Source organism: Scleropages formosus, chromosome 5 (assembly GCF_900964775.1).
Source record: "Scleropages formosus chromosome 5, fSclFor1.1, whole genome shotgun sequence".
NCBI classification, from domain to species: domain Eukaryota; kingdom Metazoa; phylum Chordata; class Actinopteri; order Osteoglossiformes; family Osteoglossidae; genus Scleropages; species Scleropages formosus.
The window spans coordinates 26,027,749-26,049,287 of record NC_041810.1 but is presented as its reverse complement, the minus strand read 5'-3'; the positions used below and the strand labels follow the sequence as shown (position 1 = coordinate 26,049,287).

The 21,539-nt window shown below is 49.4% G+C and overlaps 1 protein-coding gene across 1 annotated transcript; it reads right to left on the bottom strand.

Annotated features, from left to right (window-relative positions):
• Positions 1-489: 489 nt before the first annotated feature.
• On the bottom strand, positions 490-19,378 carry mrpl23 (mitochondrial ribosomal protein L23). Its single transcript, XM_018765645.1, has 5 exons — positions 19,267-19,378; positions 18,561-18,683; positions 13,232-13,314; positions 10,754-10,827; positions 490-1,064 (listed from the first exon to the last, which is right to left on the bottom strand). Exons 1-5 carry the CDS (start codon positions 19,281-19,283, stop codon positions 900-902), a joined length of 462 nt encoding a protein of 153 aa, XP_018621161.1. The 5' UTR covers positions 19,284-19,378; the 3' UTR covers positions 490-899.
• Between the last annotated feature and the right edge of the window lie 2,161 nt (positions 19,379-21,539).

The following is a 21,539-nucleotide window of genomic DNA, read 5'->3' as shown; positions in this document are numbered from 1 at the left end:
CTTCACTGGCTTCTGCTCGCATGACACAGATTCCCTCACAATGACATCCTTCATGATGACAATGCGGCTAAAATACCACCGTGTTCCTCGGCAGTTTACTCTCCTTTCTTTCAGCTCTGCCGACAGTAATCAGAGATGACTTCTCTGGTTTACAAGGAACACACCTGTAATAAAAGGCCATTGGAGACAAGGGGGTGGATGTTGACATTTCCACTCTTTATAACATCCTTTGATTGTTTTACCTGACAGACACCAAATGGCAATAGGACGTCAGCGAAAAACAGACAGCAATCTTGGAGCATTCGGCTCATGCTGGGGACAGAGACTCGCTGTTGTCTCCCGCAAGCCGGGGTCGGCACAGCGTCCTGACGTGATCAGATCAACGTACCACAACATTATGACACATTGTCTGTGCTTTACACTTAAATACTTTCATTTAAGTGTGTTTTTATTCTTGACCAAATGGCTCGAGGAGATGGATGTATCCTGTTACTGTCTAAAGACAAACCAAAAAAAAAAAACCCGAAAAGTATATCTGTAACTTCTCTGCACCTGAGCTGGACTTTCTCCCAGTCATGTTCTTTATAGAGCAGGGAAGGGGGGGGAAAAAAAAAAAAAAAAAACCAACACAGACACACACAAAGGAGGCCAATTTAAATGAAACGGCCTGGAATTTGGTCACAGACTGCTGCGGAGATGCACGAACTGATATGCGGTCTGCAGACGTTCCTCCGGGGGTCATTTGAGGTTATGGAGGTGGTGAGGGGTTCTCCTCTGGATTGGGGCTTTGAAGGGGCGCTGTGCAGTAGTGGTCGGGGTGCTTCAGTCCGTTTTCTCTCCCGCACAGATACCCACACACAAACTCAAGCACAGTCCTGCCTTTCAGGTGACCCTCCCCTCTAAATCCCAAACCACTCAGGAACGCCACCTCGGCGGGGGTCCGGCTTCTGCCTCTGCTGCTCATCCTCCATGAACTTTTCCTGTATGGCCTCCATGGAACCCTCTTCAGGCTGGCTCTCCTTCTTGGGAAATATGTCTGGGAACTGAAAGGTCTGCTGCTGGGCCTATAGCAAAAATGATCACTTCATCAATAACCACAGAGACCATAAGCCTGAAAGGGCAGTAATTCATTTTAATATGATCACAGAAAACACACAGACACGTCACTTTTTTTTTTTTTTTTTTAAAAGGAGGTGGTTAAAACAAGGATTTAGAGGGAGCAGCTGTTTCACTGGTCCTTTCTGGAGGCAAAAGGTTAAAGCAGAGCGAGTCAAAGTGGAGTCTCCAGCAAGTTGAGCTGCCCTTCCTCTCCCACTCCACACCCTGCTGACCCCAAGGCCCTGGCCCTGCACAGAGGCACAGCAAGAGTGGCTGGGATGGATGGAGAGCAGCCAAGCACCATTAAAAACATTGTAGTGTCCAGACCTGGAGTACGCTTCCATTTGGAAACGTCATCTGTATAAAGCAACTGCACGCAAACGCAAAGCCAATACTCATACTTGGGCAGCGGGCCATAACAACAGGGAGAAGAGGGGGGCTGCGCTGCTCAGGATGCTCTCATACTTCATCGACTCCATGTAAGCAAATGACAGTGGGAGGCAAACTTTTGGCCTCCAAACAGGAGTGTGTAACATCCCCACTTTCTGTAGATTCTTCCTTCGAACGGCTCGGCTAAAGTTACCATAGCTCTTCATTTATTCAAAGGCTGAAGACTGTATCCATTATTTAGTCCACGCTACCGCATTGCCTTCTCAGCCTAATGCACCCAGGGCTTCGCTGAGCATAGTCTGTGTCAGTATTCCATATTCGGCATGGAAAAACTAAGGAACTCTCTTGTATCCACCACGCTGTGTGTGTGTGTGTGTGTGCGTGCGTGCGTGCGTGCGTGCGTGCGTGCGTGCGTGCTCCCCAAGCCACTTAATTCAAGTCAACGAGCAGTCGAGGCATAAGCATGCCTCCTGCCGTACCTTAAAACCTCTCCGCTGTAACGTAAAGATGGAGTGGAGGGAGTAGCAGTCCTGTGGAGTCCAACACCGACCCCCTGCGAGGACTCCGCGTGACACAGCCCTCCGAGAGAGTGTGTGTGTGGGCCCCGTTCCCATCCAATGCATGGTTACGGAGCTGACCTTTAACCTTCCACCAAGAAAGGTGTCAAAGATCTGCTTCTATAAACCACTTTTCTCTCAATCATGTTGGGGCATTAAATTCTAGACACTCACAGCCTGCGGACATACCCTCGAAATAAGGTTCATGCTCATGCAAACTGGCTTTCCTAGCGTCCAGGGTTACCTCGAGATTAATTGCAGCAGTTTTATAGAGTCAAACACGGGGAGGCAAAAACATTAATGAGAAACAATGCATTGCAGGAACTGTTTTTCCGTCTGAAAGAGTCTATTGTTCTTTGTCAGTTGCATACAACAGTGTCCATAACGTTTTAATACTGTGTGTATGAGAACACACACACACAGAGCTTTTCCCAACCAAACGTACACTGAGAATCAGCAGGCGCACAGTCGGAACACGTATGAATAACGGGACGATAACCTTGAGTATGGCATGATTTTCCACCATGAATCACACTCTTACTGCATGAAATATTAAATCAACACAAGTCTATCGTTTTCGCTAATGCCGAGCTTTTCAGACATGTGAACATTCGCAGACACCGACATCATCGCTATTATCACAACTAATCGTGATACGGGAGGGCTGTTCCGTCAGTGTCTGCTGCAAAGTACATCGGCTGGCCAGAGGTGGCAGAAGAGAACGTCAACAGTTCCCGAAAAGGTGGACGAGGTCAGAGAGCAGGACCGTAAGAAAGGCCTGCAGCGTCCCTGGGGAATCCTTGATTATCCCCCGGTGGCAGGAGGCTCTGACCCTTTGCCACAAGCAGACATTCCATCCTGAGGGTAATTGCGCTACTCCCCCAAACGAGACACTGAGAGTCGCCGTGTTTCCAGGGACTGTTCCCATGGGGAGCGCCGTGGAAAGTTCACCATAAAAAGGGTGATGCGAGTTGGAGGGGAGCGTCGCCTGCTCAAACCCGCCACCTCACCCCTGCTCCTTAGCTGGCTTGGTCCAAGAGGCAGGCCAGGGTGTGAGGGGATGCGGCAGACCCCCCAGGCCCGACCTGATTCGACCCAACCCCCCGCGGTGCAGACGCAGCCAGGAATTCTTGCGGCAGGACTCTCTCTCACTTGCTCGCTCACTAAAGCTCCTAAAACAACAAGAGAGCCCGAGAGGCCCTCGATGCTGCCGGAGCTCCAGATTCTAGGAATGCGAGGCCCCTGCGCTCCAAACGAAAGGGTTGCCGGGACCGTTTCTGGGTCCCGGCAATGGAGCCGCGACGCGGCCAAACTATGCCTGCACCCTTCCCGGTCGTAGTAAACGCCGTGCCCACAAAAACAAACCTCCGGCAGCATTTACATTCTGATCTGCAGGCGAGCCCCCTGCGCTGCGCCGTGCCGTGCCGAACCCCACCCCCACGCGCTGCGCGGCAGTACACCGATCAACACAGAAAGTCGGGACACCCAACGTAAACAAGGCAGGAAGATTAATACTGGCTGAAAAGGAACCGATTCACAAAAACAACAGTCCCACAGACTGAGATCAACAAAACGTTTACGCACATTAAACAATTCTCTTATTGTTGGCCGGGGCCAGCCGCTTGCACGCACATTTGTGTGTGCTGTGTACAAACTCAGCTCACATCTGCAGGGAACCCTTTCGCAACGCCATCAAGTGCTGGAGCGAAGAAGCACTAATATTTTACTCACACTGTATACATTACTTTGCAAAGTCTCAATGAGTCATAGCGTATTACACTTTCGGCGCTGCAGCCTCCTCGTGTGTGTCAGAGAGAGAGAGTGAGCCCAAGAACGAAACCAGGGTCCAGAACAATTTATCCAGTGGTTCGGGGCCAGCAGAGAAGATTTCTTCGAGAAAGCTCCATCACTTTCCTCGAGATGCCTGACAGCTTCCTTATGCATGAACATGTCTCATTAAACACGCCAATATTTTCTTCTGAATGCGAGTGAGGGGAGAGGAGGAGGAGGAGGGGGGGGGGGGAAAACTTGAACATGGAACATAAATGTTATCATTGGATCGATTCCTCGTCCCTTCTTATAAACTCAAACTCAAAGCCTCTTTTTGTTCCAAGTTGGTACGTTTGCTGGTGGAGGTTTACGCCGAAGGCTGATGCGGACGTCTGAAATTCGCAATGCGGAGTCGTTTGCTGGAGGAATAAGGTTCTCCCCTGAGGTGCATGTGACAAGTGTTGGAATCTCGGATCCTCTTCAAAAGCAAAAGCAAATTGAGGAAGAGACTCAATATTAGTATCCAAAAGACCAGGAATTAACACAAAACCATTATTAAAACCTCATTTATGGGAGTTAATTAATTCAGTGAATGTTGCAAGTGAAAAAAAACGGATGCGTTAGAAAAGGTGTTTGAGGCCGTGTAACGGAAGTTGCTCAACCTTCACTTTTGGTGGAATTAAGGCAGCAGTTTTACTTAAACTGAACTGTGTATCATTCATACAGTCGTTACAGGGAGAGGAGTAAATGGAGATCAACGTGACTTGGAAGTTCATGCCATGAGGAGACAGAACTGGAGGCAGAAGACAGGGTGCAATCTGGAGCGTCAGCAAGCCCCGTGTAGGCTGGCGAACCCGTTAGCATGGCTGCCGAACGCCACCATCCCACACAGCTCTAGTGCCGGTCTCATGTGTCAGTGTTACACGACCTCTCACCACACCGCACGTGAAGGAAGGGGCGAGCACCACTACCAGCCACCCTCACGCCTTGGCATTTCGCGTGAAGTCCCCCATCCACTTCTTTACTCGGTTCCTGTGAGACTCGAGGCACGTCGAGAGAGCGCACACTCGCCCCTTGGTCATTGGGTAGGTGCGTTGAGTGCTGTTCAAAGGAGAGTGGTGATCCTTTCTGATACGAGGACAGCTGGTAAAGCAGAGAAGCAGGGGTGCTGGACTTAAAACAAAGAATAAGGTACCGAAGCTGGGCGGGGCAAGGTGCTCTTAGAACAAGCAAATGTTGTACCAAAGGAGAGTCCATCGTCCAACCAAGGAAGAGGAAACGCAAGAGCTCCGCTTGTAAACAGCTCCTCTTCTCAGCCTGTCCGAAGAAGCTACGAGAAGCGGGTTGGCCTATATGTGCAAGCCTCCTTGCTGGGTGGGCCCTTGCATCTCCACCTCGAGACCCTAGCCTAAGCTCTCTACCAATACACAAAAACCACAGATATTTGGCGGGCGTCACTCGCCTCGGCTCTTGACGCACACCAAACCAGGAGCTGAGCCCAATGAGCCGAAGCACAGGGGGGGAACAAGGGCTTCCTTCTGATCACTCTTTATTTTAGAAAGACAGAAGGTTGATTGATGCTCTTCTGGATGAAAATAAATCATTGAGTTATAAGTATGCGTGCACATAAAACACATCTTCGTGGGCCGAAGCCTGTCAAAGGGAGGAAGAAGTAGAAAGAGATTGTAGCACAACTGCATTTTGTTTTAAGGAAACGCGCTCCAGACCACAAGTCAGTTCAACCCCTATTTACCCAGCATGTGACCTCTATCCCATTACTATTAAGCTCTGAAGTACCGATATTTGCTTCTACTTCTCTTTCACTATGATGTGCAAAAAAAAAAAAAAAAAAAACTTGGTTAGCATGGGTGTGCGAGAGCATGTGTGTGCGCGCGCACACGTGTGTATGCCTGTGGAATCAACATGACCACTAAGGAAGGCAGTTTGAGGGAAGCTTTGGCAAAGTTTAATGGTGAAGTTTCCAGAAAAACAAACCTCCCCCTCCAGACATTTATGGGAACAGTGCCCCTCCATTCATAGCCGTCAACATCTACCTCCTATACCTTTACGCTTTACGACGAGGACAGTATAATAATGATCCTGACAATGACTGCGTGAGGGCCTTGGAACAAGATGTTCGGACACATCAGTAAACCTGGTCTGTCTGAAAAGGTGAATGAGTGTCCTACCTGCCCCACACCAACGTTCCATCTTTTTTCTTCGTAGCCCTTGATAATTTTACCCTCAGAAGTTGTCCACTTCTCTAAGTACTGCCCGTGGGGGTCTACCGGCGTTTCTACTTCCATGGCTATCAACCTCTTTCTTTATAGCTCATGGGCATCTAGCATCCTACCTGTAGATTATGGATGTCTGCCCATTTCCTTGCAACCCAATGGCACCTGCCCTGCAGGTCATGGCCATCTACCGTTTTTCCCCTATGTGCCAATGGTATCTACCTTCATACTTCTAAATCATGGCTGTCGACCTGTTTTGCCACAGGCTCAAAGGCATCCAACTGCATGCTTGGAGACCGTGGGTGTCTACCTGTTTCTCTACAGTCTAGGCCTTTCAACCACGTCCCGAGCTATCAACCCCAGTTGGTTGACAGCCAACACTGCGGATGAACCAGGAGTATCCCATCTGCAGAGACACTGGCCTCCATGTCCAACACTGTGGTGAGGGCAGGGAGGAGAGGCTGAGTCCTCATTCTCGGAACAGCTCCTATGAATCTGTGTGCCAGGGAAAAGTACCGTGGCCAAGCAGGGAAAATTAAACAAAAGATTTTATGTTACCTCATTGAGGCCAGCCATAGGCCACTCTCGCCATTACCCAGCAAACCCTGTTTCCATAAACTCACATTCTTTTTCTGTCCTTTTTTTCCAGCCTCGCTGTATACGACCATAAGCATTGCTGTGTTGCAGCAGACACGCAAGGATTTGGGAAAGCTGGCCTGTGAGGGGGGTTAGAGTTACAGATCTGTATCAGAAATCTGTCATGTCACTTTCTCGGCTACTGAGTCACTCGCCCTGGGAGCTCCTTCTGCCCAACAACATGCCAGTCTGGTCTGCTTGCTCAGACTTGTCTGATCGTTGCCTCTATTTTTTGGTTTCCGAGGACACCGGACCCTAGCAACTGAGTCCAGAGATAAATCCCGGAGGTCAGGGTTTGCTGACAGAGAGGGCTGGTCATTCAACTACCAGGAGGAGAAAAGAAAAGAGAAAAAAAAAAAAAAAAACAACAACAACATTACAGCCCTCAAGAAAACTGCATCAGAGAAGAAGTGAACAAAAAACAACAAAGGGGGAGGGGGGCAATCAAAACAGGAAATAAATCAACAGTATCTGTGGCATTAATCAGGAACTTACCCAGTGCAGTAGAGATCTGCACGCAGCCTCTCTTTACAAGATGGATCAAAGGTCCAATGTCATGAGAAAAAAGGCCCAAAAAGTGGTTGAATGTCTGGCGGCCACCGTGTTTTCAAAGATGACCAGGAGGAAGCCATGCAATTAAAATAGCACATGCATTTAGAATCATGGTTAAGTATCACCTTCTTCCTTTTCCACGGAAGACAGTGCCCAAACTCGTTCGGCCGGACAAAAGAGGGACCCGCTCTGTTTACATTATTCACGCTCTGCATCCCTTGTCGGCGTTCTCTTATAAAATATGCATACTGAAAACTGGTTGAGGTAAAGCGAACCACAGAAGGTGGCTGTCGAGCCCAGCTGCCCGAGCTGTACTTAGAAAACAGGTAGGGCAACAACGATGTGAGAGCACTGCTGCAGCTCAACAGGGACATACGCTAAGAATCTGCTCTTGCAAAGAAACTCATTAATGGAGCCGGCCTTTTTATTCCTTCCTTCCTTTCTTCCTTCCTTCCTTCCATTTAGAAAGTTTAGGGAAAAGTTGCAGAAAAAGAAGGATACGGGTTCGTCAGGCAAGAGCCGTCATGACAGTTTGCGAACGTCAACTGACATTCTGAATACCTGGACAAGGACGTGAGGGGGTGAATGTGACGCACCATGCGGAAGGTCTAAGGGGGGAGGATGTAAATAAGCAATTACGACCAAAAAATTAAAAGCAAATTCCAAACAAATTCCAAAGCCAGATTTCACCTTGACCAAAATGTACTGCTCCCACTTGTGGGACTCCGCACTGCTGACCACACACCTTTTACTGTGAGAGAAGGGCCTCCAGATGCCTGGGGAGGGAAAAATCCTCCTTCCCTGATTAGGATATGGACCTGTTGAAACGTTCCAGCCCCTGATTGTTGAGATATAAATCGAGGCAGAGCAATACCATGAAGAAATAGACTAAATAAATAAATGAAAAGAGGACCCCAAGTCCAGTGTTAAAACCAAACCAGCACAGCAAAACGTTGCCATCTAGTGTTAGTTGCACAGGTTTGGCCATCTTGCACTCGTAGCTACGAACAGCGCAGCTGCCAGGGTGATTCTGAACGTGCCTTGGGGAACCGAGGATGAGAAGAGTAATGCGAAAAGACAACAAATAACCCTTGTTAATATCTTATTTTACTGAGATTAGTTCTCAAATCATCAACTTCACTGCGTACTGGAGTTCAGCCATAACACCTTGTCCTGATCTTGGCTCTGCTCCTGTTACTATTTGAGGTACAGACAACACAACAGCAGCACTAATTCTGGGAACACAGCAACAAAATACTGAAACAACAACAACAAGGGGTGCCAAGACCCGGTGCGATGCTCATCTGTCTACACAATGGGACTTCTGCAAACCCGCTGCAGTACGTTTCAGTGATGGGTAATTTGGTCCTCCGGCCTCTAGATGTCAGAGTAACCATCTTGGGAGGTCCTCGTCTTAAATTATAAACCCACTCCTTTGCAGCCAGGAGAACTTCACCTCCAGGTTCCGGTAAGTACAGGACAAGGACACCACTGTCTTTAAAACTTTAAGAAGAGAAAAACCATTAATGCAGTAGGGCTAAGAAGCCAAGGTAAGGCCCCCAACGAGACAACGTCCTTCTCAGCGGCCTGCATGGCTCCGAGGAGCACCGGCCTGGAAGCCCAACGGCGTTTGTTCCGGGTGCCGGGACTCTAAAGTGTCACCAGGTGAAAGCGGTTAAAGACCCGCGAAACATCCTGATTTTTCATTTGGCCTGCCCCCAACTCCCCCTTCTCCTGCAGACCTCCCTGTTCTGGCACAGCTCCACGGCGCCCCCAGTTACCTCCCACCCCTGCGCACTTCCCCACTGTGGGATCCTGTGTCAGGCTGGGGAGGGGTCCTCCAAGAGCGCCGCTAACGTGAAGCCCAGCCCCTCCCCCCAAAGCCCACCGCACACCAAAAGCCTGGATTTTGTAAAGGCAGAGGGGCCCTGCACATTACCACTGGGGTATTCGCTCATGGAAGGGGCGGGAGAGGGGGCACGCAGGGGAACCGCTGTGGGTATCGGACCACAGAACACTCCCCCACATGTGGTGTCAATTAGGAACAATCTTGTTTTTAACCCACTGCCGAAAAGAAAGGAGGGCTTTTCTCCATTGTTTTTCCCTCCCTCAGCAGAGCTGCCAGAGGAAAGGCCGGAAATTCGATTTCATATCAACATATTTAACCAGTTTCTGCGCTCGGGCCTTCCTGCTGCTCACTCACACTTAAGCAAGCATGACTTCAAACAGCTTCAGGACCCTACAATCACGATGAGAACAATAGTCAAATCCATAATGCCTTCTTGGAAAGTGTGTCAGGCGTCCATATGTGCGCAGCTGCACATGTTCCGGAGGGTTTCTGTGTGGGTGCGTGTGAGCGCAAGTGTGTTTTTCTCCACGTCTGTGAGGGAGACGGGGAACTGGGGAAATCACACACACATGCCGCACACACTCTCGACTGCTGTGCCACAGGTCAGAGAGGACACGGAGGCGGCCCCCGAGAGGGGCAAAGTTTCACCCGGAGGAACTCGCCCAAGTTCCTTAAATTCAAACAAAAGGAAGTGTAACCTTTTGAAAAATTAACCCACCTCTCAATTATGCATCACATTTTGGATGGTCATGTTCAAATGTTTTCTATTATTCATCTTTTTACAGATTGTTTATACATCTTTAAAGTTGTCTGTTTAAGAAATTATTCGGGTCAAGAAACAACACGGCCCCTGAATGCATATTAAAGTGACCCGAATGCCAGCGCCGGCTGGCCGCCCTGTCACCGTTTCTCTCTGCGACGGGGCGTGGGTATGGCAAGGCAGCTGACCGAGTGCACAGGGGCACCAAGAACCCGCCAACCCTCACCACGAGCGTGGCGATACCCCTATCGTGCCCCCGATAACACACACACCCCGGTCAGGACTGTGCTACGCTCCCTCTACTAATTGTAACATGTAATTAAGTGACCTGTTGCCCTCAACACTTGCTGAAATCCAGAGCACTTTCTAGGTAGGTAGGTAGGTAGGTAGGTAGGTAGGTAGGTAGGTAGGTGTGTGTGTGTGTGTGTGTGTGTGTGTGTGTGTGTGAGAGAACATAACAAACCGGCACCTGGCGAACAGCAACAATGAAGAGAGCGCTTTGCCGCAGGGCGTACCTGTACCCTAACCCTCTCCTAGGAACGCGAGGCCCAGTCAGTCTCACAGACGCTACGGACAAAAGCTGTGTTTTCAGCCAGCCGTACGGCATCATTTTCTGGGGTTTTGTTTAGTTTAATAAATCCAAGCTCCAAGAAAACAAAAAAAAAAAAACCCACACGAAAAAAAAAGGCGCTGTGTGTGACTGTGTGGTGGAGACTCTGTTGGAGGACACTCAGACTGTCTGCTCCCCTGCCTCAAACTGCAGCCACCGGCCGCTGTGGGAAAGCCTTTCTTAGGAAATTTGTGAGCGCTGAGAGAAGGAGGGGAAATAAAAACATATAATTGCACCTTTCTTTCCCCCTCCTGCCACCAGGCCAAGCTGGTGCTCCCTCCTCACACCGCCACTCACCAGCTGAACATACGCCACTTTGTAATCGGGCCTCTTCACCCGCTGGTTTAAGTGATTCCTCTTCTTGTTGGTGCCTGGAGGAGACAGACAAAATCCACTGTTTACAGCCAGAGGTAGAGCAGACGACGCTAAATAAATACGAAACAAAACAAAACACGCAAACACAACAAAGGCCCATAGCAGCTGATCAAAGCGGGAGCCGATCTAAGTATGCTGGGTAAAAGTGCACATTTCATTATGGTTTACTTGCAGGGAATAGCGATGTGACTCCAGGAGAGGACACCCCCCCGCCCCATTGCATAAGATAAAACTATTGTCGCGCTGGAGATGACGGATGAAATAAATAGGTACTACGTGCTGGAGCGAAGGAAGCAAGTCGGTTAGCCATCCGACCACCAAGCAACACCAGGGAACGTGGTAGATGCAGCTGCCAGGGTTCGAGCCCCTCCCGTGGTGCAGTACCCTCAAGGTGCTTACCCTGAACTGATGCAGTAAAAATTACCCTGCTGTGCCAATAGGCTAATCAGTGTAAGTGGCTTAGTGTAGAAACCTCGTGCTGTAAGTGGCCTTGGAGAAAGTGTCAAACTATTAAATTCAGCTCATTCCCCCACAGAGCATTTTCAGCTTGCACTTTCTGACACGTAGCTCAGCTCAGCTCTTGAGGCTCCAACGGCGCTGCTGCAGCTCTGCAGTTTCCATACGGACGCGGCCGGCGAGCACGTACAGACTGCACAGACCGTCCCTCTGTGGGCATCGCTGGGCCAGAAGAATTTCAATGAGGACCATCCGGCCGCGGCTGGTTTGCGGTCAATCCCCGAGCGCCTTCGGCCTGCTCTAGCAGCACAGCCTTCGCTCCTCTCGACTGAGGAATGCACGTTAACCTTTCAGCAGCTGTGGGTGATGTCATCCGACAGAGGCCCCCGGGGTAGTGCCGAGCCCCCCCACCCCCCAACCGGCCCACCGCAGCGCCGAACGAGCTATGCAAACAAGCTTGAGCCACTCAAATGCCGTCCGGAAACATGCAGAAACACTGGGGAAATGAACAAACAAACAGCGGCGCGGGAGTGTACATTCTGACAAGGGTGCTCTCGACCGGGGGCGCCGTGACCGAGAACCTCGCAGATGACGGCACACGCAATTACTAGCTGGAGATGTGTCCCCCCCAATGAGTCACTGGAGACCATGCATTCAGTTAGCAGAGCAGCCTGCACTCAGGGGCCGTAAGTGACCACCCCCCCAAACAATGGCGGCACACCCAACTTCAGTGTGGGGTCACAGACAAGGAGAGCAGCCTCACCGCTGGGCAATTGCAATCCATTCATCCTGCTCCTTGTTCTCCTTCCCTACAGGAACAGTCGGGGTTTCCGTACCAGAGGAGCGCGAGACCCTGTGAAGGACCCCTGAGCAAACGGTGGACCCCTACCCTTCCTTGATCCGCAGCAGCAATGGGGGGGCACCCTTTTGCTTCCGAGTGATGTTAGGACAAGCGGTTCTCTAGTGCATCCCTTCTGCTGAAATGCCCCCGGTGCGAGGAAAGAGTGTTAGGGGACCCTCAGAGCACCAGGGGTGTTTTTTTTTAAAGGTCTCCCCAAGGCCGCTGGCGCTCAGGACACTGGAAAGCCCCAACTTTAACACGGTCGCGTGCCCGGCACTCTTCTCCACCCTCCCGCTCAAAATCGGGAGACGTTGTGCTGACGTGCTCAAGCGGCACGACGGGCATGTCTCACAACACACACACACACACACATTGTTTGTTTGCTTGCTTGCTTGCAGAAGGTTCCCGATGGCCTGGACCCAACAAGAGCCATTAATCCTCCTTGTTGAGCAGGAGCAGGGAACCCTGCCCTCCTTTGTTCATTCACCGCCTTGTGCAGCCTTCAAACTTTCTCTTGTTAAAAAATAATAACAGCCATCTCTAAAGTTTCCTGCCTCATAAAAGATGCTATCATTTAGTTAACAACGTAACACTCGGGGCTGCTGTCACGCCAAATGAGAAGCGCTCGGCCCGTAAAAACCCACGTTGGCTCGCTGCTCTGGAGGGGTCACCTGGGGCAAGGGCGAGCGATGCTGCGGCGCACCTTTGCATGAAAGGCAGAGCGCAAAGGTGACGTCGAGCTGCGCCGGGACAAATGAGCCCTCCTCATGCAACGTGTCACATCATCTAGGGGGTGCGCGCAGCAACCAGAGTGTGAGACCTGCCGTGAACTGCTGAGCATCGCCCCACCCCCTCACCTCCCAACACTCCTTTGTTCTGCTTGACGTTGACTGATAGACCGGGCAAGGCAAATCATTCAGGTGTCACTTTCCCGGGAAATGGGAAGGATGGGGGAAAGGCAGAGGAAGAGGGCTTTATCCGTTGATAACAGTATTGTATTTTCTATGAGAGGTATGTCGCCGTGGAGAAAAGCGTCTGCTAAAAGAATACATGTAAATGTAAACAGAAGTCGGACCCCAAGTCTGTGCCGTGGAACCACTCACAGTACTGGATCCTGGTCCGCACAGCCGCTACCGGCACGCTGTAGATCTTCTCCAGGTAGTTCTTCACGTCGCACTTGGTCATCCTGTGAAGGACACAGCAGGACACGATTAGATGAGCGATCAGAGGGGAACCCGATTTGTCCCACAGAGGAACGCCATCCCAGTCTGCAGAGATCAAACGCTAAAAGCGCAAACGCGGTAAAAAAAATTACCTACAAAACACCTAGCCTGTTGGTCGACGTAAAGAGACAGGACTTGGCTCAACCGCAGAGGTTAACGAAGAGCACTCAGCCATCAAGGAGGTGGAAACGGTCTTTACTGCCTAGTAGAAACCCTGCTGGAGGAGAAAGCAGAGGGGGGCCGCGGCCAAGGGGAACAGAACGCTCTGGAAAAAGCGAGGGAAAACACCCAGGGTACACTTCACTTTGGGGAACGGGATCCGTCCACATGTTCCAAATGAGCACTTTTTTCTCTCCCCTCCTAAAAAAATTTGAATAAAACGCAAAATAACAGTCTCCACGGAGACACGACAAACAGAGAGGCACAGGGCTGCATGCCGTGAGGAGCGCGTGGCCCCCCGAGCCCAGAGCCGAGACCCAGTCCGCAATGGAGCGCAGCAGAGCACGGCTGGCCCAGGTCGCGTTAGCGGATGCGTCGCTCTTTGGGCAGAGCGAGGAAGAAAGTGTGTGTGCGAAACGCAGGGAGACGTGGGCGGCTAGGGGGAGGGGGGAGAGCAAGGGAGAGAGAGGGATTCCTAGAAAGCAAAAACTCAGACGCAGCAAGCAGGACGGGTCACAGAAGAAAACGGCTTTCCAGGTCATCGGAGTGGAAAAGCTGATCGTGATTAAAGAGCGGAACACGCCACCCGCAGGTTGTTTCACACTCGCCCGAAAGCAAGCGCCACCAGCCGAGACCCAAAGGCCGCAGCGTACGATGTGGGCAACACCTGGCAGCCTGCGACATGTTGGCGTTGGCACTAGCTTCGGTACGGTGGGGGGGGGGGGCTTGTCAGGGAGGGTGAAATAGCCCAGCGAGCACACGGCAACCTGGAGCGCAGCCTCTCGAACAAAAGAGCAGACTGAAAAGTTAAAATAAAAACCTATTACAAATCCCTCACTTACAGCTGGAGCCCTTTATCAATCATGTGTATAAATTCGCAGTTGACAAAATTACGAAAACAGTGACAGTTATGTGAGCTTATAGGTGTGCATCCAAATTAAGAATGAAGCCAAGGTGCAGGCAATGAGGCCAGGCCTGTGGGTACAAAATGAGGCCGAGGCCAGTTTTTTTTCTTTCAAATAAATAAATAAAACCAACAAACATACGGTGAGCAAACACAATGGCTGCTGGGGGTCCTATTGAAAGCACAACGGACCCCATGTTTAGAAAGCACTGAGAAAAGACGAGCACTTGAGAGGGAGGACATATTTACACACCGACGCGCATTTTCCACACGCTGGGCCCGAGATGAAAACAGAGAGCGGCGGAGCCTCGGCAAACAAATAGGAGGAATTCACCCCCCTCCCGGAAAGCAAAGGATTCGTTTCCTGATGTCAGAAAGGGACGTATGATTAAAGTATAGTGTTACCTTGCATGAGATACTTGAAAGAAGGCTCTGGAAAATATCCATACAGTGGATCCTTCACCAGTTACACGCTGATGGCACAGAGGCGGCTTTATTTAAGGTGCTTTGAGTAGGAACGCATGCCGCGTCTCATTCTCCACCCAACAGAATTGTGGAGTCAGGTTTGGGCCCAACAGCAACCAAGAGGGAGAGCTGCAGGCTTTGACGTGGCGTTGGGGTTGCGACTCTACGGCAACGGGCAAGGGCCGGGAGGACGGTGGGGCTCTCGATGGCTGCTTCACTCGCTCGGAAAGAGGGTTGTGAAGGATAGCCGCACCTGTGCTGGCATCCGCGGAAATGACAGAGGGAGGCGTGCCCACCAGAGCCAGGTGTTTGTGCACGCTGGAAACGTACGGCGTCTCTTGCCTTCCTTTTCCTACTGGAATTCGACATCGGAACCCAGCGTTCCTGTTTGGAGCACGAGCTCTTCCACTGTGCGCACGCAAACACACACACTGTATCCAGATGAAGATGGACAGCGCAGAAAGGAGACACACAGTGCGCTGTGCATCTCTGGTTTCACAAAGAAGTCGCTGCAGGCGTTGCTGGCATTGTTTCACTGAGCATCACAACCCTTGCTTTTTGACATCACTGCAAAACCTAACCATTAAAGGGTAGAGGGACAGGAAACAAACAGGCAGGCGGACACATACACACACACACACACACACCCTGGTGAGGGTCAGAGGCCAGAGATCCACCCTGCAGAGGGGCGAAAGGGTAGAGAGATGAGAGACGGCAGCTCCCGTCGCCCGCAGGCCTGGAAAACATTCAGTAACTGCTTACATTCTGGCTGTAGGGAGCTTTTAAAGTGTGAAAAAACTACAAAATCCACGTGGATCCAAAGGTCATGAGGAAACGTCGTCCGTTAGCACCTCATATACCAACAACAAAACCACACCAGAGAGAGGAGAGCAAAAGTTAGGAGAAAAATCCCAGTGACCCCCGCCACCCCCCTTTACCCAGAGCAAAGATATAAAGGGTCTCATATAGTCACTAAAAAGCTGCTGCAAGAGGATGATAATACAGACCCAGGTGAACTCCCCCAGCCCCTCGTTCAAATCATTTTTACAACCATGATGTCTCCTTTACGAGATGAAAAACACAGAGGACCCCAAAACACATGGTCCCACCGCTGGAATCGCCGCAGCCCTAATGACATTTACAAATGCGCGGGTGGTTTTAAAAACGAGGTACAGCACGTTCTCCCCCCCACACCCACTGCCGACGCCTCTAACAAGTGAAGCCAAGCACATTTGTACGAGCGCTCGACAGCACAAATTCCAACGCAGGAGGTGCGCGTAATTAATTGGACTCGCTGACGCGTACGAGGGCCAAGAACAAATCCATCATGACCCAGCAAAATGTCAGAGGGGAAACGTCCAAATGGCTTTTCCTCGCAGGTTCTCCAACGATGGTGCACCACACGGGAAAGCGAGAATAAATCAAGAAATCTGATGATGGTACTGAAGTTCAAGGAAATTCTTTGGGGCAAGGAAAAGCACTGCAGAACAAAAGGGGAAGAAGTACTGCAGGTTTTTTTTTTTTTTTTAAAAAAAAATAAAAGCTTCCAAGCATTTGCGCAAATGGCAAAGGCTGTGAGAACCGCAGCTGACGTTCTCCGGAGCGCTTAATAAACAGAACAAACAAGACGCAGAGCTCGGCTGTCGACCTTTTTGATGTATGCCCAGAGGTGTTATGGCAAACAAAGCCAACATTGTGCTCTTCCCATGTGAAAATGTTTATTAAAGCTCCCATTCGCCGCTCAGGGGCACCGCAGCGCCGCTCCGTGCCAAAGTTCCTCAACCGCTGCTTCGCGACAAGTGGAAAAATCGTCGGCGGAGACGTTCGCAGCATATGGGGGAGCAGCTCCACTGCGAGAAGTCTCTCGAATTACAGAAGCGTATCGAATCACATGCCTCCCTCAAAGACGGGGAACGAGACCTTTAGAGAGAATTAAAGAGCGGGGGGGGGAAAAATCACACACCTGGCAAGAACAGAGAGAGAACAGTGGGAAGAAAGAGACGCTGAATGAACGGGGAGGAAACCCACCACAGCACAACAGGTGAACATCAGCCCGTTTCATAAAGCAAATGACCATGAAACGAGGCATTTCGTCTCCCATCATGCACTGCACCATCGCCACTGGCGACTCCTAAAGGGCAACTTCTCCGATATTTGAGGAGTTAATCCGGGAACGACGTGAACACCGATCCGCGTGTCCCCCAACCCCCATTAAGCGTCAGTAACGCCCACACAGCCACGGCGCCAGGAACACGTCGGGCCGCTGAGGGCAACTCGCCGGCTTTCTCGGGCCTCGTCTTCCATCTAGTGGCCACAAAGGAGAGACTGCACCTGAGGATGCAACACTTGTGTAAAAAAAAAAAAAAGGAGCTCCGGGATGTAGGCAAAGCGAGAAGATGCACTATAAACACGTTATAACCCAAAGATCCACATTTATTGTGCCAGAAAATGGGAGCACTGAAATGCCCAAAAAAAGCCACTTACTGCACCAATCAAACCACGTTACTCTGATATCATTAAAGGCCAAGTGTGTCATTACTGATTAATGGAAAGAAAACTATTTAAAACTAGTTATGTTTAAGGACTTCCACAGCGAGCAAACATAAAATGTTTACCGATTACATTTAAATTATATTTCTTCTTACGATGACAGGAACGTCCAGCACAGCTCTGAAATGTTAGAGAAAACTGCAGCTCATCGCTTCCACCTCTGCCGTGTCGAAGCTCATGCCGAAGGAACACTTGTGGGGAAATTCAAAGTTTTAAATAAACTCATTTAAATGTTTAATTATGAAACATAAATGGTTCAAGTTCTGAGATGTGAACATGCACATTTTGGTTATAACTCCATGTCCCTGAACAAAACGGCCCAGATGTGCAACATCCTTGGAAGGGAAAGGAGTGCTAATGCGACTGTGAAGCCCAGGTACAAACTCAGTGTTAATTTAGCATTAAGTCACTTTTAACATTTAGTCACAGTTGCGCCGACTAAAATTCACATTAGTCATTATTTTCAGCACACGCTTCTAATTTTGTTCAGTCACCTACATTCACTGCTGCATTTAGCTGATTAAAACTGAATTAACCTGCACCACATTTTTGTTCTGACTCTCAGTTGTACAGAGTATATATAGACATATATGTGTATTTTAGTCTTTGCCGTTACCTTTAGTTATGTTCAATATTTAGACCAACAAAACCAGAGTAAATTATGACTCTCTGAAGATTCTACACAAAATAAAAGCCATACGCAACTTTAAAGAGATAAATAAATCATTTGATACTTGATATTGTAATTTGAAGACTTTCTTCCCCTACTTAACTTTAGTTTAAATCCAGTCCAAAACTTTCAAAAAAGAGGATAAAAGACTGCAAAAAGTCAGTGTGTATCACAGCAACAAGAACGTTTTTATACACTTCTGACGAGAGAATAAAAACCCCATTTTCCGCCAATTCTACATGCAGCCATTACTGTACAATATCCTAGTTAAATGGTGGTACTGGACTAACTTCATGTACTTCACTGTACTTTACTGTACTTTGTGCATCTGCATGTCTGCGCTCTGCCAGTGGGGGAAAAAAGGGGGGGAATGCACAGTTTGTGGACGAACGTTTCCGCCAGAAGGTTCCTCCGTGAAGCACGCACTGCACCGGCGCTTAGAACGGCAAGGCGCCACTTACTCCATGGAGATGCGAAACTGCACCGTGTCGGGGGGCTGCTCCTTGCCGGGCCGCACCAGAGTCATGGAGAAATTGGGTCGGAACACCCTGAGCTGAGGGTTTCCCATCTGATAGATCGGGTATCTGAGACACAGAGAAGCAGGGTTACAGAGACAGACTATAAGACACAGTCTGCCACAAATCATGTCACAATCCCACGTGCAAGGCTATAACCTATATAACATTATTACTGCATTATTATTATTATTATTATTACTACTACTACTGCTGCTGCGCTTTTCCAAAGTGAACAGTGTAATTCGTGGTAAGCACTCTGCTCAAAGCTCCTCCAGCAGGAACAACCAACTGATAGGACCTCGACCAATAGTGTAAGACGTCACCGTGCCTGGCTGTTACTGTAGTAAAGGTCACGGGTTCGAATCCGACTGTGTGTGTTTTATCCACGACAAACGTTCTTGCCGTGAATTCCATCATGAACACATTTTTTACATAAATAACTGTAAATGTACATCCCAAAAAAAGGTGACTTAACTGGCTGGGACAACAACAAGCCCGCAAGCCACTAGTGACTAGGCCCCGCTAGGCGCGGCGGTGAAGGAAAATATAAAGCTCCGACGTGACGCGTTCGGGCTGTAAGCACAACGTTTACGATCTTTAACATCCGCTTCGCCAAACACACACACTTGAAATGTAACCGTGCGCTTACAAAACTCTCCTCGCCATCGCAGAAGGGCTCCGGCCGCAACAACCTTCCTTCCAGACTTCTGCCCGCCTCAACCTGTTACTGTGTTGCAGCGGCGCACATGCAGGAAACTTCCGGTTCCGGCTGAAGGGCGGAAGTCGCGCGAACCCGAGAGGAAGAACCAAATTGTGTCGCAAACCGTGCGGGAAGATCATCGGCGCCCCCTTCTGAATAAGGAGAAAACAGAGGGTTTGAAGATTGAAGATTCGAAATTCAAGAGTTTATTGTCATCATGTGTATAGTAAACAGTTCGTTACGCCATACAATGAAATTCTTACTCCGTGAATCCTCTCAGCAGCCTATGAAATTGTAAGGACGATAAGGAAAGAAAAACACAAGGTGTAAATCACAAATTTCCAAAAATGACTATATAGTGCAAAAATCCAAGAAACAAAGTTATATACATATATAAAGTGTGCAATGCGCAATGTAAACATGGAAGTCATACATGTGCAAAGTCCTGCAGAGGTAGATTGGGTCTATTCGCAGTTGAGGTGGGGTGTGTATTTGTGTACGCAAGGTATGCGGAGGTAGTCTGTGGCCTCTGATGTTATTGGGTTTGTGGATGTGTATGTGTGTGTCGTAGGGATGGAAGGTAGTTGACACCTCTGAGCCTCAGCGGGTAATCTGTGTCTGCCGTGATGGGTGGAGAGGCAGCGGATGGGTGTCGTTCACAAGCCCGATGGCCTGTGGGTAAAACCGTTTTTCAGCCTTGAAGTTCTGGCTTTAACACTCCTGTAGCGTCTGCCTGATGGTAGGAGTGTGAAAAGGCTGTGCTGGGGATGACTATTGTCCTTGACGATGTTAGTGGCTCTCCTGATGGTTTTGGCCTGGTACAGGCTCTCCAGTGATGGTAAGGACGTTCCAGAGATGGTTTGAGCAGCTTTCACCGCTCGCTGTAGCGCCTTACGATCCTGTACCGTGCAGCTTCCAAACCACACTGTGATAGAGCTGGTGAGAACGCTTTCGATTGCACACCTGTAAAAGCTTCTGAGGATTCAGTTTGGCATGCCAAATTTGAATTGAAGTGTGTCGCTGTGTGTGTGTGTGTGTGTGTGTGTGTGTGCGCGTGTGTGTGTGTGTGTGTGTGCGTGCGCGTGTCGGGGGGGGTGGTATTGCAGAGGGGATACGGGGGGAGGTGTGGGGAACCTCTCAGAAAATGGGTTTCCTCACTGGACTAAAATCTGAAGCTTTGAATTCTTTGTTATTAATATTATTAATATTGTGAATTCAAATTATTACAATTAATTATTTATTAATTTAAAATCCCTACTTAGCTTTAACTTAGATTACCTGTCAATCACTCTCTGGCTAGAAAGAAAATCAGTGCCTTTCCAGTACACGGAATAGGGTGTAGTTCCCTCCTCCTGTGTGCACCGAGCACAGGGCACGTGTGTGTGTGGGGGGTACTAACACACACACACACACACACACACACACACACACACACGCACCTATATAAACCTACACAAAAAATGCAGATGTAATGACAGTGCAGAGTGCACACACACACACACACACACACACACACACACACACACACACACACAGAGCCCATCTGGCATAGAAAGGGAAAACAGACATCTCTCAATCGAGCGTTTTAATAACACCCAGAGGGAAAAACTGCAGTGCAGCCAGAAAACACACACTTCCTACAGGCCACGCGCACACACTCTCCCGCACGCAGCACACTACCAGGAACTGTATGTTTGGGAGCCCTGCGAGATCAACAGGATACTGGTGTGTTAACTAATTCCCAAAATGCTCCGACAGCTTGTTCTGCTGCACGTTGATTGAGTTAGTGCAGCACGTTGCTATGGCCCAGTGTGCCCAGTCGTAAACCCCTCAAAAACACACACACACACACATATAACTTGCTCAGAAATAATTGTGTTAAGTGGAGGCAGATATCTGACAGTAGTAACACGCGGGGTTGGTGGGGGAGGGGCAAAGCTAAACTTTGTCGTCTGTTAAATCCGTTTAATGTCCAGGTCACACGTTGCCTTGCTGGTGACCGAGTGTCTCGCTGTACCTGCTGTCGGCACAAACAGCTTGCAAAGGCTACGTCCAGCTTGTTTAGAAATCATTGTGTTCGGTGGAGGAGATAGTGGGCCTACACAGAAAAGAAGTAAGATGTCACACAACTTTGTTACAGTGAAAAAATGCTGCAGCACCTTGCAAACATTTACACCCCTCTTCATACAACGGCCCTGTTATTCGGTACAACAGTATTTTCG